At 35.4% G+C, this 26,487-nt stretch overlaps 1 protein-coding gene across 6 annotated transcripts in view; it reads left to right on the top strand.

Moving 5' to 3' along the window:
* CEP170 (centrosomal protein 170) overlaps positions 1 to 26,487 on the top strand; it is a 95,695-nt gene that overhangs the window by 19,278 nt on the left and 49,930 nt on the right. For all 6 annotated transcript variants that reach the window (XM_066546598.1, XM_066546597.1, XM_066546596.1 and 3 more), the window contains exons 2-8: positions 4,908 to 5,053; positions 9,893 to 9,982; positions 13,849 to 13,930; positions 14,499 to 14,554; positions 14,673 to 14,835; positions 17,492 to 17,626; positions 25,696 to 26,172. In XM_066546598.1, coding sequence (XP_066402695.1) covers positions 4,949 to 5,053; positions 9,893 to 9,982; positions 13,849 to 13,930; positions 14,499 to 14,554; positions 14,673 to 14,835; positions 17,492 to 17,626; positions 25,696 to 26,172 — 1,108 coding nt within the window. In that variant the 5' untranslated portion in view covers positions 4,908 to 4,948. The remainder of the gene's footprint in view (positions 1 to 4,907; positions 5,054 to 9,892; positions 9,983 to 13,848; positions 13,931 to 14,498; positions 14,555 to 14,672; positions 14,836 to 17,491; positions 17,627 to 25,695; positions 26,173 to 26,487) is intronic.

Genomic DNA, 26,487 nt, shown 5'->3' with positions numbered 1-26,487 from the left:
TGGAACACTTGGTGTGTTACACTACCCCACTTCAGAGGGTTTGGCAGAGTAGACAATGTCACTGTGCTGTTTACCACTTAGAGCTTCCTAGGTTTAAATCAATTATCTTCATAGATCACTTTTGAATATTGATTATATGGATACAATAATCTTCTCAGGGTTGAAGTTACCTTCAGTTAGGTGTTTTATTTCTTTGGCATACACTTCTCCATTTCAGTCAAAATTAGAACTGCTGGCACTGGTCTTTTTTATTACATTGAATAGTCAATAAAGGAGACATGGGAGGTACTTTTCCAGTGAGTGTTGTTTGCTGACAGCATTTTTTGTGATTTGGTTACCAGCTTCAACTTCAGGTCTTCTCCAGCCATTACTGGCTCCATCACTGCTCTCATTTCTGATTTGTCCCTTGTCATTTATTTCTGACATTTACCTTTCATGAGTCCTGATTCCAAAATCTGTCTAGGTCTGGTTTGAGTGTCTTGTCCTTGTGTGGTGGTGTTCTCTCCTGTGTCTCTACCCCTCCTGTTTGTTTCAGAACAGGATGAGTTGAAAGTACTGTGAAAAAGGTGCCTTATTTTTGTTCTAACTGGCACTGTAATACTAAAACAGCATGTTCCACAAATTTATTTAACTACCCCTGTGTAAGACAGATGTGTTGAGAGAATTTATCTCTGTCCTTGTTGTATGAATATACACGAGGAAGTTTTTCAAAAGCCTCTTGCTTGTCTTTGTCCATTTGGATGGATCTGTACAAGAGCAATAATACAAGGTACAAACTGATACTCAGGCCTTCTGCCACATTTCAATACCAATTTGCATAGATGAGTTACAGCTAATATTTTCTTAAATTGACATAGAATATTCTGCTCTAACATTGTTTTAGAAATATTTCAGTCATTTCTTCAGAAATTTCCCCAAATTTCCATAGGTAGTTGTAAAGGTAAACTCAATTTTAGCAAATACTTAATTGAGGTAGCTGAGAAGGTAAACTTAATTTTAACAAATACTTTAGCAGCTGGAAACAGGAACTTATAAGGGCAAATAATGAGCCACAAAAGGCTTATGACTCTGTCAGTACTGTGTCTCAGCTTGGTGCAGGGCTTTTTTTAATGTTGTTTTAAAATATTCATAAGTAGAATTTGTTGTACAATAATGGGATAATTGTATGCCATTAAAATTACACTATTTTCAGTCTTAATGTAGAGGACTGCAGTGCTTAAAAGTTGGAATTTCAGACATATATTAGGTTTAATTTTAATTTTAAACATAGCTTTTTGTTCCTCTGTAGGATTGTCTCAGTGTTCACTAACTTTAGTTGGAGCTGTTTTCGGTTACAGGCAAGTACAAAACCGTAGACTGTAAAATGCTCAAATTTCAGATTATTAAGGAGTTTTATTTGCAATAATGTGAGTGTATCAAAACTAATCTTGGCAGTGTCTATTTAGACATTTGAAATGGGTTACACCCATCTTTTGGCTGCAGTATCTTAGTTCTTAGGAGTGAAGTATATTTACAGGGATGATGCAGCCAGTTTCTCTGTTGCTGCATCATCTGTTTCAAATGGCTTGTTACCCACATGTTCATTCCTACATGCTGGTTGCTGCCTTTTGAAAGTTGTAGTCCTGCGCCATAAAATGCTGTTTTTTCTGCAGACAAGGAAATATTTTGCAGCTGCCATAAATGTCTCAGCCACTGACTTTCAGGCATCAAGAATGAAGCTTTGAATGATCAAGTCTTGAGGAAATGTTTGCTAGTTTGGTTAAAGACTACAACACAATACTGTCATTTTAGGAAATACTAATAAAACCAAACGCTTCGATAAAACATTTAAAATTCTTTTTTTCTAGGGTAGAAGTATTTTTTGTAAATACTGCATCTGAAAAGTGTAGTCTGTACTGGAGTAGGACAGGTCCATCTGGACAATATCCTGTCATGCAGAAGGAAAGGCTAGGTAAGGAAAAGAGGTTTTTGAGTAGGACAGTGAAACCTGACTAGAGCATCTTCCCAGCCCCTAAAAATGCACAGTGCATTTCCTGAGCTGTAAGTGGTGTCAGTGCATGTAACAGGATTGATAAGCATTCATGAAAGAAAAGAATTGCTTTTTGAACCCTGTATAACCATAACACTTCATTGCAGGAGTTATCATGACCTGAATTTACTCTCTGCAAAGAGACACTTCTTGTGATGATTTTGCATCTGTCATATAGTAATTTAATTTTCTATAGAAAAGGCAGTGAAGCATCTTTCATCCTTGTATTGTTCAGAGCACTACAGCCAGGGTACTTGAGACAGCAGTTTATTCAAAACATTGCAAGCTTTCATGAACTTTTTGGGGTGCAATGTAACTGTCCACATACTGTCTATATGACTAATAAGTATGCAGTTCCATATCAAATTTTTGAAGCACTTATTTTGTTCTGATATTAAGCAACTGTTGCTACTGGATCCTCTTTTCAGCCAGTTGTGCTATGCAGATTGCAGCATAGCTCTGATCAAAGGCATTGGTTTATTCTAAAGAATACTTTAAAATAAAATATGTATCTAGGTTGATGGTTTCTTGCAGTTGAGACAGCAACTGTTTCAAAAGAACAACATTATTAAGTTCGATGGAACTGGTGATGGACTTTTAACTACAAATTTTCTGCCAAGCTGTGTGGCAGTGATTGCTTTGTATAATGCATTTTTTAAAATTATTTCACATAGCTTAATTTAATCTGTTTGTTGTCAGGCTTTATCATTTGTAGGAAGTTTGGAGTGTTGGTTTATTTTTCCCTAGCTCTAGTTGCTGACCTACTTGTCTGTTTTATAAATAAAAATAGTTTTCCTCTTTTACAGTCAGTCTACCTGTGTGACCTACAACATAGTTTTTACTTAATAATTTTTCCAATTTTCAAATTTTTTCTATATAATCTTGGAGACTTTTATATGAATTTCAGATTAGAGCAGGAAGGCCAAATGGTGCAAATGTAATTAGGATAAGCAGATGGGATATTTTAGAAGGTAGTAAAATATAAACAGAATGAGGAACTCTGATACTGAACAGCATGCTTGCTGTCAAACATCCAGTTAATTTACTTGTTAAAAGCTGGAATGTAGGCTGGCTGTTTGTGATACTTCCTTTTCCTCTCTTAAAGGGAACTGAAAAGTGTAATTTGATTGACCCAGTTTATCTTGTCATTTTAAACTAGATGAAATTGAAAATACAAATATTAATTTCCTTCAAAGGCGCTGAATAATCCAGTTCAATTGTTAAAACCTGTATTTAGTAACTACATCACTTTAAATTCTATTTCAGCAAGTTCTTATTGTAGATTTAATTTTAATCTTTTTAGTTTCTAGGAGTAAAATATGTTAGAGATGTTGTATTACTTCTGTTGAGTCAGATAACATTAAGTAGACATATGTTTCGCTTGAATACGTTGTGATACAGCTGTGGAAAGATAATTCTATTGTATTACTATAGAATACTGTTGCAATGCATATTTACTTTACTATTCAGTAGCTCTTTAGCACATTAAGTCATTCTAAATTCTTCCATGTGAATTGCATTGGCAATTGCAATTCACATGGAAGAATTTTTTTAAACTGGATTGGCAGCTCTGCTGGTACATTTTACCACCTTTTGACTGTTTTGTAAAAATCTGCTTTGTCATGTCACATGCTGTTTTGACTTAAACTTCATTATCTTTACATATTTTACTAATTTGTGGTATCTCCTTGATTGTAGTTTGTCTGATGGCATAGTGCTTGTATTGTCATTTTATTCAGTGTTTCCACTTTAGCCCTCATTTTGAGGACCTCACTGAATTCTTACTCTGAATTTCAAGAGTACGCTCAAGTCCACTACAGACTTATGTCTACTTAGAGTACATTTGCTAACCTTGCAGAAATTCACTAATTGACATATAAATAGAAGAGAAATGCCAGCTATTTGGTACTGAGAGAAAAGCTGGCTGCTTGCTTTTGATTTTCTTTAGCTTCCCTTTCAATGAATACAGTGTGGTTATGAATGAATGAAATAATTGCTTTGGCTTGCATTTTCTTTAGGAGAGATTTGGAATACTCTTAAAGCTTTTTTCAACTGCTAGCCATTGAATTGCTCTGAAGAGAAATTTAACCATATTTTTGTCCAGTTTCAAGTAAATCATATTGTGTGAAGAAGTTTTCTGTAAAAGATTTTGTCCATTTTTATGACATTTTAAATAGCTATGGGTTTTCTCTTCTGTTTTATGGAATATGTTGGATCTTTTATTGATAAATAATGGTAAAGTTTTGTAGGAATGTTTCTTTTGGATTTCATACTTATAGATAATTTGTTCTAATTTGTTCATTTTGTTCTGCTTTGTTTGCAATACTAAATGCACACTGTTAAATTTCCAATAGATATTTTATCCTGAAAAACTGAGATTAAATAAGCAAAAGTTCCATTAATTTAATGGAACTGGTGCTGTACAAAGGACTTGAGCTTAAAATCAGATGAGGTAGTTCTTTTTCACAGGAAAATGTAATGACACACGTGCAAGTTACTTGCTGTATTTTGTGAATGTTTGCTACAGAACTGTTTGTTGGTTGTGATAGTGAAGCATTATTGTAGCAATTATCTTGATAATCAGTGGTCAAATGCTAAAAGCTTTCTGACAACTTGACATACAACTTTGGCATTAACTAGCTGCTTGTTCCTTTTGCAGAAGGTTACCAATTAAATCTGCCCAATTGCAAGGAGCAGAGCCTGAGAGTATGCAAATCTGAAGCTTCTTGCTTCCTGTGATTGCTGGATTCAGTACATGCTATTGAGAATGCTGTATTTTCAGAGGCTTTTTGTATTCTGCTCACAGTGTTTGCTGAGCAGAAACTGTGGCTAAAAATAACTAAAATGAATTTCTCTGTCTCTTTCTTTCTCACTGCAGGATGACGTAGCTTTGCCAAGGATTTATCAGCTAAGCAGAAAATGAGCTTAACATCCTGGTTTTTGGTGAGCAGTGGAGGCACCCGGCATAGGCTGCCACGAGAAATGATTTTTGTTGGAAGAGATGACTGTGAGCTGATGTTACAGGTAATTGCTTCAGCCTTCCATGTGCAGCTGCTCAGATCATGAACTTAATGCCCCAGCTTCATGCATTCCTTTTGAAAAAGAAATTCCCCAGATGTTGGGGAGCAATTGTTTTGAAGAATCGTGTCCTTAGGCAAAAAAAAATTTAAATTTATTGCCGTCAATCGTGCAGTTACTGCTTAAGTACAGAGAATCACATTTTCTTCATATAAATCAAATGCAGAATGCAAAGATAGAAGATGAAATACATTTTACAATATGACCAGTAAAGTAAGTAGACTGTGTTCCATAAAATGTGATAATGTTAAGAAAGCTGGATGCTTTTGAAAGGAGCTTTCTTTTTTTGGCAGCTTGTAATCTAATTTAGTCGCATGATTTGATGTAATTCTATCCCCATGCCCTGATTGTGTTGTACAAAGGAAAATGAAATTTGTAGAGAAGAGTATTTCTCTGTTTCTGAGGAAGTTGAATGACTCAGTTTAAATAGAATTGAAAATACACAAGTCAAAACAGCTTGATCCTTCAGTAACTTCCTCAACTCTGTAGAGCTCTTAGATGAGTGTAGCTGTGTTGTTATGTAGCCATATTGCTTGCACTTTGCCCTATCAAAGCTGTAGTTCTCTGACCTGCCTTTTTCTAATTTTTTTTTTTAATGACTGATGGTAATATTTTGGGAATTTCTTCTTAAATTTTTGTTGTTTAGTGTAGAGCTCTTAAGAAGATTGAACTTAAAACTAATATTCTCAACACTTCCTACCATTCAATAAAATACTTTGTTTTGGAGTTTTTGTTCCCAAAAGTTGTGTATACAGTCATTATTGGCCAAATTAGAGTCTTAGTTGCAAATTAAGTGCTTAGAGATGTAATTCTACATTTATTACTCAAATGTAGTATGACTAGTAAATTGCATTTGGCTCTCAGCCTCAGAAGGCATTGAGATATTTTATTGGTGATATTAGAAAGCACTTGGCAGTACTCTTAATTTCTCTTTAAAAACAGATAGGATGATGTCTTGGTAATTTATGTGGGAAGTATTTAAAAAAAACCCAAACAAACAAGTGCACAGGTAAATCCACCAACATCCAAAACAACAATGAAAGGAAAGCAACCAAAAAGCCCAACTCCACTTGTTCCTGCTCAGTAGCTTATAATCCAAAAATGGTTTTATTTTACCAGTAACTTCTTTTAGAGGACTGTTTTCTGTAAATAAGAGAGCATCTTCTTTCTTCTCTGCTATGCCATCCATAGTAGATCAGTCCTTAGAGTGAAACATTTATTCTTTTGTGTTACAGAACTTCACCTTCAAAGGTAGCTGTCTCTTTGATTAATACTGTGAATAGATTTGATTTATTTACAAACATTTGTTTGTTGTGTATTTACTTCAGAGTTAGTGAAAAAAATCAAGGGACATGGAATTTTAAGAAGATTCTTTTTAGCCTGCTGCTATGTTAGGTCTACATGCCAGCATGACTGTAACACCACATAGTGCTGCAGGGGGAGGAACCCACCAAGAGAGAAGCTAATAATGTGTTCTTGTTCTGTGTGTGTAGCTCTTTGTGCTAGACCTTCTTCTCCACTCTTGACAACTTGGTTGTTCTCTTACTGCAAAGCATGTGGACAATGCATGATAAAGAAAGCAGAGTTTAATGCTTTTATTCATAATTGCTTGACAGAAAACATATTTTAAAGGCCTTAATGAAAAGAATTGTGACTCTGTTTCATGCTTGATAGACCTCAGATCTCTACCTGTAAACACTGTTGTTCTAAAAGGTTTAGTTCACATCCGGGAATACAGATCTGCCTTTTTTTGTAAATATGTTCAAAAAGTCTTCCTGTTTAGCTAGCTGTTCCATTACACCAGCCTGCTCGTGGGTAAATACTACATTTCCCCCTTCTTTCACCTTATGGTTAGAAATCTTTTTGAATATTGTTGGAGAAATTATCTCCAAGAAAAGAAATCTACATTATTCACAATATCAGAATTGTTTGCAAAGAAGAATGCATTTATTTTTTGTATTCTGAATATTTTCTTAGTAGTCTGGATTGAATTGAAGAGTATCTAAAATAACACCAGTTACAAATTTATTTTAACTGAGGATGGAGTTTTCATATTCGTATGGCTTTTACTGCAGTTATTCTGTGATTCTTATTTCTGCAGACATATGTAAATCTTTGTGCTGGATCTGGCTGGTTGGTAGGGTTTTTTTTTAATAGAAGCCATTATGGTACTGTTTTGGATTTGTGACCAGAACCCTGTTGATAGCACACCACCACTTTTTTGGCTGTTGCTGAACAGTCATGCTGGCATGTAGACCAGCATGTGTGCAGTTCCAAGGCATTCTCTCTCACTCTGCTCCTCCTACACACCCTTGACTGGGGGAGTGCACAAAATATGGAGAAGGAGCACAAACGAGGACAGCTGACCCAAACTGACTAAAGGGTTATTCTGTGACAAATAATGTGTTGTGCTTGGCAGTGAAATCTGAGGAAGGGGCTTTGAGGAAGATAACCACTACTCAAAGATTGTCTGGGCACTGGGCTGCTTGTGTTAGGTGGCAAGTGATTGCCTTCTCATCACTTGATTTGTTTTACTTCTTCTTCCTTCTTCCCCTTTGCTGCTGAAACTGACCCATAAGTTCTTTCCTTTGGCTCTTCCTCTTCTGTCCCACATCCCGCTGGGGCAGCAGAGAGTGAGTGAGCAGCTGTGCGGCATTTAGCTGCCAACCAGGGCACCACAGTCCTACAAGAAGGAATTTTAAAGGCCCTTCAATTTGAATGGAAGGCTGCAATAACAAAGCCAAAGGAAAAAAGGCATCCAAAAGACTTGCACTGTCTTTGCACCTGCAAAGATCAGCTGAAACTAATAAAAAGTCCAATTATATGTAAGTAATTTGAACCTGAGGAGAACTGTGAAGTTCTGCAGAATTTCAAGTGTTTCTGTAAAAACCAAAGACTTGAGTAATCATTCTTAGCATTTCAGATGATGTAACACAGTATAATGACGCTTTGAGGATTTTTTTCTTGTCCTTTCTGTTTTAACTTATTTTTAATAGGATGTAGCACATAAAGATAACGAAATAAATTTTTATTAATACAGTATATATTTGAATAACAACATTGAGAGTTGCTAAAAATTTTCTTCAATAGCTTAGGTGAAAAAATAGGGTAATTCTTGGTGCGGTGGTTCCACTTGAGTGTGGAAAAATGTAATGTGTGCTTGATACTGTAGGCTCAGCAGAACATGCACATCAATGGATTTCATTGTATTGAGATTGTTTTCACTTGAAAGATTACTAAGTTAGTAGAAAATGAACCATGTTGCTGTGTCTTCATCTGCCATTAAAAGCATTTAACTGATGTGGTATATTGGTGCAGCTTATATTGCAGGCAGCTTGTTCATTTGTCTGTCTCTTCCTTATTCTGCACTTTGATACCCTGCCCCCTCCCATTATATCCCTCAAAAATGTAGAGAAAAATAAAAAGTCTAAATATAAAGTAGTAAGTATAAGCAGGAGAACAGTGATCTCACTTCTTTGGGGAGAAAGCAAAGTGGTCATAAGATTAAATGGACAGGAAGAATGAGAAAGTAAATTGGAAATAAGGAAAATAATAGTATCAAGTCTCAGGAAATGGAAAAGGAGTGAGCAGATAACTATGGGATTACAATAAGAGAAAACATTTCCTTAGGAGTAGTGGTTGTGTGTTCTGATGCCTTGCACTGGCCAGTGCACTTGGTAAGGCAGGTCTGTCCTAGAATTTACAGACCAGAAATGCTGGTACACAAAAGTCATGGAAGTCTCAGACAGAAATGTGCATTCTCTGTGCAATACAGTCCTGAAAAATGAGTTGAGTAGCAAGGATAGAAGATGCAAACCTGAAATTAGGAGCTATGCTGGTGGAAGGAATTTGCTGCTGTGCAGTCATTTTGTGACAGTGCATTAGCAGTATTAAGAGCAAACGTAAGATCAAGTTGGGCTGATGGAGAGGATGAGCTGTGGTCTCCATTCTCTTGGGAGCTCTTGAAGATGTCCAGGTACTGACCATATGCATGCATAAAGGAGACACATCCAGCCCCACCTCCCTTGCTTGCCATCAGCACCTCAGGCTGCAAACACTTGGCAAGGAGTGAGTGCTGAAAGAGGGACTTGGCTGTTAGGGAGCTGCTGTTCTTGGATGAAATAGTAGCCAGGCTTGTTCCTCATCTGTGTGGTGATGTTTGTATGTGAAATAAAGAATTCATGAAAAAAATAGATGGATACTGAAGTGCTTAAGAGAAAGTCAGAACTGATGGGAATAGTAATTCAGGAACTGCTCAGACATTTAGTGAAGAGACTTCAGCTAATTGGTTCAGGAAGTTGAGATCAAGGAGAAACACTTGGAATGCTTGTATACTACAGTAATTATCCCCAGATGTGTAACAGGAATTGGAGTTTGAGAGAGAACAGCAACACCCTGGAATCATAGTCATGTCTTGAAAGATGTGTGTAATTAAGGGGGGAGAGAGAGTGTAAGAAATAAAGTGCAGATGATAATATTAGGTTAAACATCAGTGATCCTAGACTAAAAAAAAAATAAAACCTTTGGATGAGGTATATCTGGATCTGACTTATCATATTTAGGGAAACATTAAGAAAATAATTATTTTGAATTAAATTTAGGATTCTGCTATGGGTAGCTGGAGTTGGGTTAGATATTAACCTTTTCGTTTGTGGAACTCTTTTTAATATAATTTGAATAAATGTGCCATGTAGAAAGAAAATAATCACACTTCCCTAAGAAATAGCCATAACCAGCTCATATGGTTTTCAAATACCTTATTTTATTTTCTTTAATATATTTTAGTCACGGAGTGTGGACAAGCAACATGCTGTACTCAACTATGATGCCTCTACAGATGAACATTTGGTGAAGGATTTGGGCAGCTTGAATGGGGTAAGTTAACATCAGAAATAGATAGCTCCCCATAGTGTTATGTATCTTTGTTTGGGGATTTCTTCGAGCCAATATTAATTGTACATTAATACCTTTTGAATGTGACTCTGGAAATGGGGGAACATTCAAAAGGAAAGTGTAGTCTTTGCAGGGGTTTTCCACTGCATGTTTTATAAAGGGCTGCTGTTAATTACAGAAATAAGAGGGCTTTGGCAGTAGGAAAAGCTCAGAACAATAGAAGGGAGTGTGTTATACTTATGTATTTCAGAATTTAAAAAAAAATCTTGACTATAATGTCTAAAAGCCCTGACATATTTCAATTTCTAAAATGTGCTATTATGATACGGATTTTATTTCACATGCTATTCCTTTTTCTTCTGTTACAATAGAGAAAAGAATGTTAAACTGTATTTCTACTGTACATATGTGAAAAAAATTAATTATGCAATAACCATGTATGAAAATCAATTTAACTAATACTGTATTTGCATTTAGTTTTTCAGAATAATTTTTATTAAAAATCTCTATGAATAATTTGTGTCAAGTAATTGCAAACTAATACCAGAGAAATCCAAGGTTATGGGAAATGTAAAGTTTTGGATGACATTTTATGTTCTAAGGCTTTTCTATGAAGTGCATATTCAGAAGTCTAGCTAAGCATCACTTTTGATAAAAGTTTTTGATATTACAGCAATTAAAAACTATTAAAAGTTACTATTAAAAACATAGTAACTTTGTTATCATTTTGTAGCCCTTTAGATACTTCTTTATGACCTCTGTATTTGCACTAGTTATGGTTGTTATTTTATAACTTTATATGTTTGGCTGTGTCATGAATATGTACAGAATAAAATCATTAATTTATCTGTGACTGCCTATTTGAATAATACTTAGAAAGCTACTGATAGTAAATAGTTTTGTCAAGTGCTTAAATAAATACAAGATGAACTCTCACGTTACTACCTTTTGATCTTGAAGTGCATTTTGAAATAAAACTCTTTCGCTGTCTCTATTAGTTTTTCTGTATTTTAAGGTAACTAACTCAGTTTTCCAAAGAGACAGACAGTCTTGACTCCACGTGAAACCATTCAAGGGCTATATCCTTTGAACAGTTGTAGACATACAAGGACTTTGGTCCTTAAATATTTAATATACCCCTGTATTTTCCAAGTTGGTATGCTGTTTTAAGGCAGTGATCAAAAATAAGTTCAGCACATAGAATTTTTTTGCTGAGACATTTGATTTTATTCCCTAGTTGTGTAACTCCTGTAAGTCAGTAGGCATACCTTCAGATTTTTGTTGCCTTATCACAAAACTGGAACTGAATAGAAATATATGTTAAAAGGTCTTCATTCAGCTCCTTTTTTTGCCTCTGATAAAGAGCTTTCAGTGATTTGCTTCACTTGATCTAATTCATTCTCAGGTTTGAGGTGAAGCTTCAGTTGCTTCAGAGCTGTTTACTCAGAGACATCAAAGGAGTTCTTTCTTCCCACTGTTCTGGGACAAGGAATATTAAATCTCAGAATTCAGTCCTTTTTCTTGGTCTTCACAGTGTTTTCCTTACTGTCACTTTCCCACTGTGCTTTTCTTTCATACCTCTGCTTACCTGGTTTCAGGTTAATGGAGAAAACACTTTTTTTTTGTAACACCATACCTAATTGTGTGGCAGAACAATGGCTCAGTACCATATGGTGAACTAGGTAATAATTCTTTTAGTCTAGCTGCTGTTTCTACTGAGAACACCACCTCCCTAGCAGCCAAGTGCCTCTTCTAGAGCTTCAGCAGCTGCTACCCTGTCTTATTTTGCAAACTTCATGGAAAGATTTATTTTGCATCTCTCCAGTTGGTCCCATCTCTTTTGAGAACAGATACATACCTTTCTTGGTATAAAGGATTAGTCCATTCCTGGTAGAATGCACTTTAAAAACACATGATAATTCAGAGTTTAAGGGGAGGTGGCTAGTGCCTATATTTTGGTTTTGAGTGTTCTGAGTGTTATAATTTCACAGACTGAACTATGATTGCACCTGATGCCCTAATGCCTGAATATTCTTGTATGTGTGGTTGATCACACTCAATTCAGTGAAAAGGTTACAGGAGTCTTTCTCATGGACTTCCAAATCTAAGAAGTCTTTATCCTGGACATCTAGATTTGGAAAAAAAGGCAAAAGTAAATTTTAATCGGTTTTACATCAAGTAAAATTGTATTTCTGATAGTTTGTTGTGAGTCATTCTGGACACTCCTGTTTTTCTTTGTTTTTTTTTTTTTTTTTCCATACAAAAACAATGAAGGAATTTTTCTTTTCTGAAGCAAATGTGTGCAGTTGCTAGTATGTAATTAGTATTTCCCTAGTATCAGTAGAATTCAAGTGTGAACTTGTGAACTCAAAAACATACCAGAAGAAGTATTAACAATCTGTGGCCCTGTTGAGTAACATTCTTCTCAGGAGTATTTACAGGATAGCAACTGATGTTTCAGGACTGGATTCTGAAAAGCTTAGCAAACTTTATGAAGGCTTAAAGACAGATGGCTCTCACTATTTCAAGAATAAACTTTAGAAATCACATGAATGGAGTGATTTAAAGGGGTAAAGGATTCTTTATTTACAGAGTAACTAGATTTTTCAAGCTTGCTTTGTCTGGCATCCCAAAGCATGTGATGAGATTTTAAAGCTCCAGTGGCAGAGTAACCAAGACTTGGTTGTTTTATGCTGTCACTTCAGTCCTGAGCACGAGGCTGTCAGTAAACTGCACACACAGGTCACACACAGCCTTTGGAGTTCTCTGCATTGGCTGTGCTGTGTATGCACATGAATTTCAGAACTCTGACCTGGGAGGAAAAATGCATGCATACATATAGACATAGATCTCTGCAAGGTGGCCTAAATTCTGTTGGTTCACTGAAATTCAGAGTGCCTTGATGATAGTCTTCACAGAGGTTTATGCCTGGGACTCTCAAAATGTTAAAGTGAAATAAATTTGCCTGAAACCTTACTGAAAGTTTCATGCTTACAAACCAGTGGCTAGTTGTACCTTTTGTTCTTATTTCCCATGGAAGATATTTTTTACAAAGTAGGTAAACAGTTTTTAAAATAATGAAATAAACATTCTTTTCCTTTAGGAAAAGAAAATTAAATGGAAGATCCTCTTTCTGTTTTGGGGAAGGAGATTGTTTCTCTCTAATCACAGTTCATTTAATACTAGACTCATGAGAAACACAACCATTCAAATATTCAGATTATTGGCTTATTTAATTATTCAGGTTTTTCCAACTTCAGAGTGCTTATAAAATGGCATATTTCAACTGTTTCTTTCTTTAGAAACATGTGCATGTTGTAGAAGTTTTAAGTTAGAAGTAGGATGATCCTGTAGGGTCGCAATATACTGAATTCTTACCACTCATTTTTGGTGTTACTCAGATGCACAAACTTGGTCCATGTTTTCTTAAATCCTTTGACAATTATTAGAAGTAAGCTGCCTCAGAACTCTCATATCCAATGCTAAATGCTGTACAAATACGATGATAAGTCAATTCTGGCATTTAATTTGGATTGAAAAAAGCAAACTACAAGAAAAATAGGAAGGAGGTGCTAATTCAAGGGAACTTTAATCAACACTTCCATGAATATTGCTAACAAGATGAAACATGCAAGGAATTTTTCAAGGCCAGTGTGCATCTTGGTAATCAACTGGTGTTTTACCTTCCTTTTGACATGATTTGTTAAACAGCTGGCAATTTGAGCTTATGGTTTCCTTGTGAATCACCAGTAGAAAATCTGTGGTGCTGAAGACCTTCTTATAGAATTACTTAATTTTGTTGTTTTGGAATTTAATGGTATTTCTTTCTGTCCTCATTTGTTCTGCAGACATTTGTGAATGATGTGAGGATTCCAGAACAGACATACATCACTCTGAAGTTAGAAGATAAATTGAGATTTGGATATGATATCCTTGCCATAAAAATGCAGTGTCAGGATGGACTTGTCTTGTTAGAAATATGGTGTGTTAAGTGTTCTCATTGCTACAAAAATGCCTATACAAGAGAAAATCTCAGGGTTTAGGATATTCTACCTTGGTCTGGACTACTGATAAAGTACATTTCATTGTCTCTCACTGCAAGAAACCTCAACTTTCAATTATGATTTAGAACATAATGTGTATTTTCTGTGTTGCTAAAGAGTACTACTTTTCTTTGAGGCAAATATATAAATATTTGTATCATATGCAGTTGTATACCAGCAGATATGATTACAATTAAATATTCAGCAAACTACTGAATGAAAAAAAATACTTTTATTATTAAAACACCAAGGTATCCACTCAATATTCTGTTTACATATAGTAAATAACTCCATTGCTTTGATGAATATGATAGTGCACAGTATCCTAACAGTGACATGTTTTGAAAGCTGTCACCATTCTAGTGGCATAATAGACTGCACAATTGTTACTTTTCTGTAAAATCCTCTTGTGGATTCAGAGTTTTTTAAGTATTTTCCTTATCATTTCCTACATACTAATCTTTTTACTGTGGTCAGGGGAGAGATGAGAGTCCCTGAAGAAGCACTTAAGGTAACAATGTGCAGTTCCTTGATGTTTTGTTGTCATTGTACAGTTATTATAACATAGAGAGGTTTTTTTTCCCACTCTTTGAGGGTTTGTGTTTTATTCTCTATTTGATGTCATGTAGCATGAAAAATTCTCAAGCCAACTCCAGTTATCCCAAAAATCTTCAGAGGCAGAAGGATCGAAACAAAGCAGCTCCAAAAGTTCAGAATCCAAGGCTGCAGACTCCACAGCTGAAGTCCACCACAAAACTACAGAAGCACTGAAATCTGAAGAAAAATCAGTGGGTAAGGTTCATTTTTTTGTTGCAGAAGCACAAAAACTTGGAAAGGATGTTAATTTGCTTCAGTAGCACGACTGTGAAATTCTGTAGACAGTAAGAATTTCACATATATGAACATTTAACCATAGTTTAGATGTAAATAATGGTTTTGGCAGTTAATTTCTACCTTTTTTACAGTAACATCCACATGTTAAGAACATTTTTAAAGAGAGACTTGATTGGCATTTGTAATATTTTTGCATGTCTCTTTGCCCAAATCACAAACTTGTAGCATTTGTGGCCGAAAATTTCTAATTTTTTGCAGTTTAAGTGAAAGTATTTGTTCAGTTTGTACTTTTTACCATTACCAAGTGCACTAATTTTCTTTTGGTTGGTTTGGGGTTTTTTCCCTTTTTAAATGGGCGGGAGTTCTGTTTGTTTGTTTTACAGTTCCTCTCATTCTTTGTTTGATGTGTCAGGATATAACCCCAGTGTTCTATTGTGGTTTAAAGATTTGTAGATACTGTAGTTTCAGCCTTGTTTCTACACCGTCATTCCTATTTATTTAATGTGTCATGGTGGCTCTGCTGTGGTTGTCTTAACTTTGTGTGGGTTGTGTTGCCCCCAGTATGGGAAGGGTTTGGATGTGTAGGAGTGAGGCCAGAGGAGGGCCAAAAAGATGAGCAGGGAGTTGGAGCAGACAGGCTGTGAGATGGAGTTGTTCAGCCTAGAGAAGGAAAGGCTCCAGGGAGACCTCATAGCAGCCTTTCAGTACCTAAATGGAGCTGGTAAAAAAAGAGGGAGAGTGTATTTTACACAGGCAGCTAGTGATAAAAGACCAGGTCTGATGGTGTTAAACTGAGAGAGGACAGGTTTTGATTGGCTGTTAGGGAGAAATTTTTTACTGTGAAAATAGCGAGCCACTTGAACAGGTTGTCCAGAGAGTTTGTGGATGTCCCATCCCTGGAGGTATTCAAGGCTGTGAGCAAACTGGTCTGGCAAAAGATGTTCCTGCCTATGGCAGGTCCCTTCCAACCCAAACCATTCTCTGATTCTCTGATGAGCTTCAGCATGAGGCTTGCTGAAGTGTAGTGGATATAACCAAAAGAATGAGAAAGGGATCAGATATTGTTGTTTCCTTAATATGAAACTGTCTAGGTCTGATTTCCAACCTGATCAATGCTCAACAGTTTTGTTTAGGTTTCATCTATTCTTCCAGAAGACTCACTTCAAAGAATTCTCTTCCCCATGTACAGGATTCTGTGGTATACTTAATTACCCCGTTTGTTTTGTTGGCTAATTCAGCATCTTCTTAAGGGTACATAAAGTAGCACAGTGGGGGGGGGGGGGGTGGTGGGTGTTATCCTCACCTTCTGTTTTTCTTTTCACTCTTCCAAAAATAACAGGGATAGGGATTTATATTTGAGTGCAACTCTCCAAAGCTTTTTGGGGATTGATTCTCTCACTGTTGCTATATAAATGCACATCTACTCATTATTGCTAATTCAGTGCACAGGAATAGAATTATGGGATGGTTTGGGTTGGAACAGAACTTAAACATCACTTAGGTTGCACCCCCTTGCCATGGCCAGGGACACCTTTCACCAAACCAGGTTGCTCAAAGCCTCATCCAACATGTCCTGGAACACTTCAGGGATGGGGCATCCACAAATTCTCTGTGTAACCATCAAGTTTTTTTTTTTTTAATTAATATTGACTAAGGCATAATGCTGTGTAAAAAGGAAGTACTTAATGTCTTAAAATCATGTTGAAACCTTTGGCATGGCTATGAAGTCATCTTTGGAATGCAAGTGTATAAAATACTGAAAAATGTTGACATTCCTAATCAGAAAAGTCACAGACAAGCGCCTAAGGTAGATTTTAACATACGATGTTTTATTACATAAAGACTCTTTCAAATACATTCAGAACATCTGTATGACACTAGAATAGCTAAATCTCTGTAGGGTGAAGTATTTGTCCAAAAGATCAGGTCAAACCTAACCCAGCCAATTTACCGTCAGGTTAGAAATCTCAATTATATCAGTGGTTTTTTTCTTACTTAATTTTTGTATTTAAATCTATTTAACCATGTGCTATAGCACTTTCAGTTGTACTATAATTTAACTAATGCCTTTTAAAAAAACCTCAACCTGTAATTTGATTGTGCTCAGTAATGTTTTACACACAAGGAAACTTTCAGCACTCTGTAGTAGCTGTCAGTAATTTGGAACCTTGGCAGCATTGCAAAATTTGATCAGTTTTTCATGCAGTGAGTTCAGATTTCATTGAAAGGTCAGTGTGGGTAAGAATGAGAATCTTCTCACAGAAATAGCAGCAAACAGCTTCTAGGAATGTTCTGCTGTCTTGATGACTTCAAACTGAAAGAAGAAATAATATTTACAGATATATCAGCGTAACAATTAGAGGTGGTGGCTGCCTTTGCATAAACATTTGTGCCAAAGTTTTATCAGGTCATTAGTAAGCTTTTATATTTAGAACCCAGATCAGTTGTCTGGCCTCCAAGTTTGTTTTGTATTTAGGCAAATGCATGCAACCATTTCACTTCAGCTTTCAGGAGAAATGATCCAAGCAAATTACTTTCTCTTCATGTGATTTTTAACCTAAATATCATAGCTAAACAGAAAAGTTATTTCCTCTGCTTTGGGCTGGCTTTATAGATATTTCTGCCATGCCTCGTGGGACACCTTTGTATGGACAGCCAGCCTGGTGGGGTGAAGATGAAGCTGATGAAAAAGGTGGTTGTAAGCCAGAAAGCAAGCATGAAGAAAAAATGCCTGAGACAGGGGCTTCAGGTAAGTGTGTTGTCTTATTTCTTGGCTTTTCTCCTCTTTACTGAACTGCATATATTCTTAAATAGGGAACTAAACAGATGTTTGGAAGTTTCACAGATTGTGTAGATAAAAGGTAAGGTACTTGAAGAATATATTTTTGTGAGAAACTGTGCATTTACAGATTTGGACTATTATAAAGAAATCAGTTTCACATATAATGTGTCAGTTTTCTAGTATATAACACAATTTTCTATCAGTAAGCCTAGTAAATAACGTTATCTGAACCAGTGTGTCCTTTTTTTCAGTTTAATCCATATCTGTCATTTTATATACGCAGGAGTATTTTATTGAAATAATTTCTGGAAAAAATTGTGGCTTTTTACATTTATGTCTGACTTTTAGCTATATGAGGTTATCTGTACTAGAGAAGCAGTCTCTTCTGTAATTCAATAATGCTATATTAGTGAGAATTGCATGTCATAGTTCTTGAAGTAAAGATTTGTGTAGTCTAAATGGTAATGTTTATTCCCCTGTAATACAGACCTTTTTATTAGTTAGCTTGTCTAGACACAGTATGTATTGCCAGAACTTCAATCTCAGTACCTATAATTAGGCTTTTATGTCTATCGTCAGGCATATAAATAAAGTGACTGCTATTCTAATAAAGACAGTAACTTAAAACTTATTCAAGTTAGCACAAAATTCAACCATGTTTATTTAGCACTTTAGACACCCATTTAAGGTCCAACAGTTTTAAGTTGGCAGTTTTTTACAGTACTTAAATTGAGGTCAGAATTTCTCTTTTCCTGTCATAGTACTTCCCTTGGTTAACATGAATTGTATTTTGTAGGAGCTGGAGTGAAGTCTAAAAATGTGTAAATCAAACTAAATGAATACTTCAGTGTAGTGAAGACAAGATCTTTGAAATTAACTTTTTACCATGGCCTTTTTAATGACCTTTTTCATATTATTCTAAAGTTGTCATCATTCAGGCAGTAGAGTAAGTCTGTTAAGATTTGGACTATTGTAAAGAAACCAGATAAAAAAACATTTAAATTAGTTTTCCCTCATTAAATATAGGATTATTGAAAAGTGATATGCTGAAGTCTGTGTTTTTGATGCAATGCCATGCCATTAACAAGGTGACACAAGATGCCAGCTTCTATTTAGTGTAATGTGTCTGTTCTTATTTTTTATAATTTTAGATTGCTTTTTCAGAAGTATCAAATTGCATCAAGTGGTTTAATGCTCTTGTATTCATTTTATCAAGAGATTTTTCAGCAAATAATCAGTACTTCTATCTTTGTTCCTGAGCTCCAAGAAAAATAAGATTCCAACTTTCACTCAAACTAATCACGGAGATGCCATCTGTTTCAGTAGTAGGCAAAAATAAGTTTGTTCTAGACTGAACTTCAGTAATGGGGATATTTTTGACATTATTTTCTTAGTGAAGTCATCATGAAGTAAATGATTAATAGAGAAAATTGATTAATATTTTTCTAAATTATTTAAATTTCTTTGGTTTTTTTCCATATATATACTATACAAAACCTAAATTTGGCACAAAGCCTTCTTGGCAAATATAACATTTTGTCCTTTTTTAAAAAAAAAATATTAGAAAACCCTTTTATTTGTGTTGCTGCTTTTGTTTAGCCATGAATGTATGTCCTATGAATAGTATTGATCTAACAAGAGTGTAAGAATAGCTTTTATTTCCTCAAACTTAAAGACTCATAAATCTGCAACAGTGGAATTCAGTTTGAAAAAGCACATACTAAACGAAAGCCTATGTGAATGGAAGGCACTGCAGAGAAAAATCCAAAACCTGACATTTTTCAGAACCATTTCATTTGTGAGGATGTAGAATTAAAACCCTGTGTATACACAAATTATTTCTTTACTGTGATCACCTAATCTCTGAGCAGACATTAATTGTTGGTTCTGCTGATCTGGTTTTTGACTGTTGTAGATGATTTTTAGTAGTGTTGGCAGAGAGTCTGAGAAGACAAACCATATAAGAGTTGACATTTGCTTCTATGGTCACTTCTGCAGTCTCAGAACACGGTGTCTGTGTAGAGGTGTACAAAAGACATTCTGAATGTTTTCATGCAATTATTAAATCATAAGATTTTTGGGCTGCTTTGGCCTACAGTTATGTTCTATGAAAAGATGAGCTTCTTTTCAACAAGTTATTAAGTATCTTCCTCAAGCACTTAGGTTTTATAATATAGATGAATATAATTTTAGGAAATCAATATAAAGATGCACTAGTATGAAGGAAAATTGGAAACTTCAGAAGATTGTCATGCTTGGATATTTTTAAAATATAAGCAAACTTTATTTAAAATGTTCTAGATTGGTGCAGCTAATTATTATTTCATGGGTTAAATTGTATTAAATGTTTAAAACATTGATCTGGGACATGCTTTTTAATATAAACTGCCTAAAAGTAAGTACATTACAGGTGAATTCATAAACCAAATTGATAAGTCAGATAACATTTTATCAAAGTAATCCTATTAAAAATCTTGTCATCCTCATTAAAAATCTTGTGTCATGCTTTAATGATTTATTGCATGATTATTTACTGAATAGAAAAGAAGACTTGAATTCTAAGAGAGGGGGTAAGGTTTAATGAGGAGATTGAAGTGGGAGATTTGTTTCTGTTAAGCCAGCTATAGACAATTACTCTTTACAGTCTCAAGTTAATAAGATTATTTCAATGTTACTGTATTTCTATCACAACAGAAATTCACTAATGAAAGTTATTTACAAACAGAGCAGAATGGCCTGGAAAACTTTGAAAAGAGAAATCCTTTCTACATTTTTCAGACATATGTAATGCTCTAATGCAATGATCCATAGATCTACTAGTCTGTATTAAAATGAGCACTTGTGTGTACACCTCTGGCATGACTTTATGCTGCAGCTGTTAAATGTCCATGTTATTGGCAGGTTTATTGGGTGTGTAATTATTATTACTGCCATATGTTACACTCTCACTTCCTGGGATAATGAAAACTGCATTCTCTGCTGATCTTACTTGTAGTTGTAGAATTTTATGTCAGTAATGCCTTTACCAGAAATCTAAGAAAAGACAGGAATAAGTTTTTAAGATGACTTCAGGAATCTGAAGTAATTCTTTCCACTTGGCATGAATTTTAATTGCAGCATTGCATAATATGTCAGATTAAACATTCCTTGCACTTAAGAAACAGTGTCATTTTCAGGTAAAGGAGGCTGACAATTATTTGAGAAATACCAGTGTAGTCAGTGTGTGCAGGAGTTTACACACATTGTAATGTGTGATGCTTAACCAGCAGTATTAGCAGTTAAGCTCCTAGAAGTTTGTTCTAGAATTTTGATGAGTTTTGTCATTAAATATGTGCAAGTGGTGCATATAAGGCTTGCTTTGCAAAACTCTAGCAGCAGATGTGCATAGTATGACATGGAGAGCTTACAGAACTCTAAAGACCCATCACAGCAATATATTTAAATAAGATTAGTTTTGTCCTTTTTTTCACTTAAGCTCCTTTAAAGCAGGTAGTTAAATGATTTATTATGAGACATGGGGATTTATATACAGTGCTGGTTTACATTTCTATTTTGAAAGAGGAATTCTGATATTTTTTTCATAAGACTGGTTATGAAAGCATTAAAAGACAAAAATCTTCATATTCAATACTAGGTGAATCAAATGTATTTATTGAAATCTTGTCTCTAAATAAAAAGTGAAAAATTTACTTCAGCTGCAAAGCGAAAAACCCCAAAAAATGAAAACATAAATGGGAAATAAAAAGTAGGAATATGAAGAGAAAAGGGAAGGAAAAAAAAGAAATTCTATTAAGTATTTGAAAACACTAAATTCAGCTTCTTTTATTACACATACCATTGCACAGTTCCAAATATAAAGCTAGCATTAAAAACATTTTGGGGTATTGTGTAAATATGATATTTTGGCTGTTTCTTATACCTACTTCAAATAAGTATATTGGTTCAGGTTTATAGAATTTTTCTACAGGAAGTGTTTTGTAAATTCCAGATAATTTTCTTTTGCAACTTTCTTAAATTTGTATTTTTAAGGCAGAAAGAAAAGAGAATTGCTAAAAATCTGACAATGGTGCAAAATATTTTCTGAGATTTCCTGTCATTGCAGATGATGATATATTAATATACAGAGGCAGTTTTTTTGCACATCTGAATAGCACTGACACCTATGGTTTTTCTTGTCCAGGTAGTAAAATGTTAAAATTCTGACTACTTGTGTGTGTAACTTGAGAAATAAGACTTAAAAAACCCCAGAAAGTCCCAGAAAGTGTAGTTGATTCTGCTAATGTCTCAGAGTGAATGTTGCATTTCTGATGGTCATATTGGAATGGAATGGAATGGAATGGAATGGAATAGAATAGAATAGAATAGAATAGAATAGAATAGAATAGAATAGAATAGAAATCACTGAGGTTGGAAGATACCTTCCAGATCATCCAGTTGAACCATCCACCCAGCACTGTCACCCCTAAACCATCACCCAGGCCCACATCCAGATGCCTCATGCACATGTCCAGGGATGGTGACGCCACCATATCCCTTGGCAATCTATTCCAATGCCTGACCACCCTGGCAGTGAAAAAGTTTTTTTTCTAGTGTCTAATCTGAATCTCCCTTGTCTCATTTTAAGGCTGTTTCCTCTGGTCCTCTCACTGCAGGCGCTGTTCCTCTCTTCCAGACTAAGCAAACCCAACTCCCCCAGTCATTCCTCACAAGACGTACCCTAGTAAAGGATCTCTTTGTATCTCCCTTTGGTTAAGCCTGTGGTTTCCCAAATATTCCATAGTTTCACTCCTAGCCTCCCCTAGACTTGTTTCAATAATCGTATCACTACACCTGGGTGGCAGCTACCAATTATTGCTTGCTTTGTAAAAACAGTTGCTCAGTTGTCTTTTGTCACTCAGGATCTTTGAACAGTGAGAGCTCCCTTTCTACAGATAATCCTGCTACTTTTTCTGTCCCTTTCCTTTGAGTCTTGCCAGTTATGAAATCCCTTCAGTCCCTGAAGAGATTGACATTCACAACCTACCCATCTCTTCAGTTTCCCAAAACTCACTTGCAATTGCCTTTCTTGCTATACATATACTATGATTGCTTGGATTTATAAATTATAGAACAGTGACAACCACTATCTTCAGTATTTGCTAGAAGGTTTTTTCTTAAAGGTGTCTGTATTTAGTCTGATGTATTATTTCCTTCATCTTGTCAGATGACTTTTTATAGTAGGATTCCACAGGTAAGGCTGTTTTGTAGATCAGAAAGTAATTGTAATAATTAGAAAGCTGTAAGGATTTGCATTTAGAGCCTGTGAGAAAAATATTGAAGGGTGGTTCAGATCAGGATCTATATTAATTTTTTTGCTTCACATTTTCTATTTCTTATTCTAATCAATTCTGATGCATTTAACTTTCCTAAAAATGCACTTCTGTGTACTAAAAAAGTACTTCTGTAGATTTAAACTGTGGTTTTGGAACACTTCTGTGTTCTAAAAAATACTTCTGACTGAAAATAGGATTTTTGTGTAACTAAAATTAACTTATACTTTGGATCTTTTTATTTATATAATTGTTAAATTTTTTTTTCTAGTTTAGTAAAATTTACTATTTAGTTGTAGTTCAGGGTCTTGTTTCTTTTTATTAAACTCTGTCTTAATTTAGATTCAAACTATATACTAGCATCTGTTTAATCAAAAATATTGGAATCGAATACTGTGCATATTATTATAGTATAAACCTCATTTGAAATATTAAATTTGGTGTAGACAAGTTTCACACACATTTTTTTTATTAAAAATGCTGGCAAACCAGTGTGAGACATCCTCTCATTGCTGTACATCTGATGCAATTTGCCTACAGTCTTATTATTTTCAAAAGATAGTGATAAAACTGGTATTTCATAATTCCTTAAAAATACTGTGTCTTGTGTGACCAGTGGAATGGTCCTGCCTTGCCCAAAATTAGAAATATTTCTCAAAACAGAGTATTAGCCAGTTATCTTCTTTGAATGAGTGTTGAACACTATATCTGGCTTAATTATTGGCTACAGGAGTTGCATGATGTTGTTGACTTGAAGTTCTGAGCAGAACCACATGGGGAAAAAAGGTTGTCTTTGAATTGTTTGTGTGGTGGATTACTCTCCTTTTTGGTGACCATGTTTCATATTGTAAGGATCCAAGCTCTAGGTTTGATCCTGCCAGAGCTTGATCCTTTCCAGCATGTTAGCTACATGAAACAAAAGGAGAGTGATGGTAGTTTACCTAAAATCTAGGACCTGCAAAGTGTGATTTTGTTTATTTCTGTACATTTTCTGTATAAACAGGGAAGATTTTTAATAACCTTTGCATCAGTGAAACAGATTCATTTTGTATTGTGTGTCTGCTGGAATAAGTGTTTTCAGGAATGGTATTAAAAAGGCATTCTGTTTCCCAGGGAGGGGAGAAGTGAGGTGCTGTTGTAGACCTGAAAACACCCTCACAGACATCAGGTAGCTGATAATGCAATGAAAAGCATTGGTGATGGGGGATTCTTGGAATCCAGCAGCACAATAATAAAACCTGTCTGAATTGTGAACATGTTTTGTGTTTGTAACAGCTACTGGTGGAAAAAAAAAAAATTAAACTGCTTTGTTGCCTGTATTGGAGTAATTTTATCCAATGGCTATCCAAACAAGGCAATAACATGTTTTCATTCAATAACACCTTTTTGTTTTGCTTTTCCATGTATTATTCTTTCCTTTAGTTTATTTCTCTGTATCACAGTACTTTCTTTTTTTTTTGTAATTTTTAACCTTTTCATAAATCCTCACAAGAAATGTGCTTGTGAGGAGCAGCACAGGTGCATTATTCCATCCTGCATCCTTTACCCCTTTAAATTCCTGACTTCAGTATAAATGGTTCTATTGCTATCTTATTGCATAATAGTTTCATATACAAATACTAACTTCCTCATCTGATGTAGGGTTGGTTTTTTCAGTATCTAAAATCAATTCGTTGCAGTCTTAATTCTTTACTTGGCTACTGAAATGGTATCTTAATCTTAATGTGGTCCATGACAAATTGCTTTGGAACTATTCAGAATTCTTTTGCTGGAATCTAAGTTGCCATTGCTACTAAGGTCTCAAGCTTCTGTTTCTTTTAGCACAAATCTGCACCAGGTATTTTGGCTGACTTAGTAGTTGATAAAATGGAATTAGAAGGTTTGTTTTCTTAAAGGCATGTTGGTACCTTTGCTGCAACTACAGGAAGCTTTACCTTTCATTTAGGCTATGCAGTGGAACTTAGAATTACTACCCTGTGCTTTTTCTACTTTCTGCTTTTTTTAGCCAGTTGAGAGCATGGCTTCCTAACATTCTGCATGCTTCCAGCTATTGTTCCTTTTTCTGTTCATCTATATGCTATGGCAACAAGTAAAATAGGAGGACATGACAATAGGATTTAGCTTGATTCTTTGGTTTTATCTTTTGTAGAAACATAAAATCTTTGAATTCCGAAACACTTTCCAGTGCTTAGCAGTGTTTAACTTTTCAAGCCAGAATTAATGTTTATCTTGCATTAACGTGTGAATTGTTTTTCTGAAGAATTTGGCCAAACAAAATTATGCTTTCTATCCACTGCAGGAGGTGGAAGATCATTAGCACTTGTTTTGGTAGCACCCTGATTTGATGTTTTTTCCAATAGATTGGAATTGGGATAGTGATCATCTCAACAAATTTGCCATTGTGATTTACCCGTTTTCCACATTCAAATAACTCATCTGACCTTTTCATCTTCTAAAAATATTTTGCATGCACTTTGACAAATTTTAAGTGAGCTCTTTGCCACTTTACGCTTGTCAGCAACTGAAGTTCAAACTGCCTTTTCATTAATACTTTTCATATGTAATTTTGGAACTAGTTTTCCAGAACTATGGTGCTCAGTCTACTCCACAATCTTAGTGTTTATTCCAGAAATTACTCAAGTGGCCTTTACTGGAGTTCAGAAACTTCTTGAAGAGCCTGAAGTTCCCAAGTATTTTAAAATCTTTTTTTCTTATTTTTCCTAATAGGATGCAGCACAGATGCCAAACAATCTGAGGGGCAATCTGCATCTGCAAGTGAAGAACTTTATCCTTTCTGCAGGGAGCCCAGTTATTTTGAAATCCCTACTAAAGAATGCCAGCAAGCCTCACAGGTAGCAGAGAGCACTATTCACGAAATTCCCACAAAAGATACCCAAAGCTCCCACGCAGCAGCTTCGGGGCACGCTTCCTTTACCATTGAATTTGATGACAACACTCCAGGGAAAGTAAAGATCAAGGATCATGTGACAAAGTTCACGTCGGAGCAGCGTCACAAGTCGAAGAAGCCTTCCTCCTGCAGCGGCCAGGACCTGCCGGGGCTGCAGACGGTGATGATGGCAGCTGAGAGCAAAGTGGCAGATTGGCTCGCACAGAACAACCCTCCGAGAATGATATGGGAGCCAACGGAGGAGGACTCCAAAAGTATCAAGAGCGATGTTCCAGTGTACCTGAAGAGACTGAAAGGTAAAGTGAATAGTTCCAGCTATGCTTAGCTCTGAAAGCAGCAATTCCTTGCCAGCATGCAGTCAGAGGATCCCTGAGCCCACGCGGAGTTCAGGTCAAATCACAGATAGTCCACACGTATGCAAGGATCTGGGCTGGGAAATTGTATTGCTGAATTAAGTCTTACAAAGGGCGTAAGATATCAAATGCTGAATCATTTTACAATCAATATGCTAATTGGAGATGTTCCAGTGTGGCTGAAAACATCAGGTCTTGAAAAAGAAAAGGGAAAAAATCCAACATTTAGTTAAACTTTATATATCTCACTTTTTCTCA

This window comes from Molothrus aeneus, chromosome 3 (genome assembly GCF_037042795.1).
Source record: "Molothrus aeneus isolate 106 chromosome 3, BPBGC_Maene_1.0, whole genome shotgun sequence".
Lineage (NCBI taxonomy): Eukaryota > Metazoa > Chordata > Aves > Passeriformes > Icteridae > Molothrus > Molothrus aeneus.
Note: the sequence above shows the minus strand (reverse complement) of the source record. Positions and strands in the feature narration are given on the sequence as shown.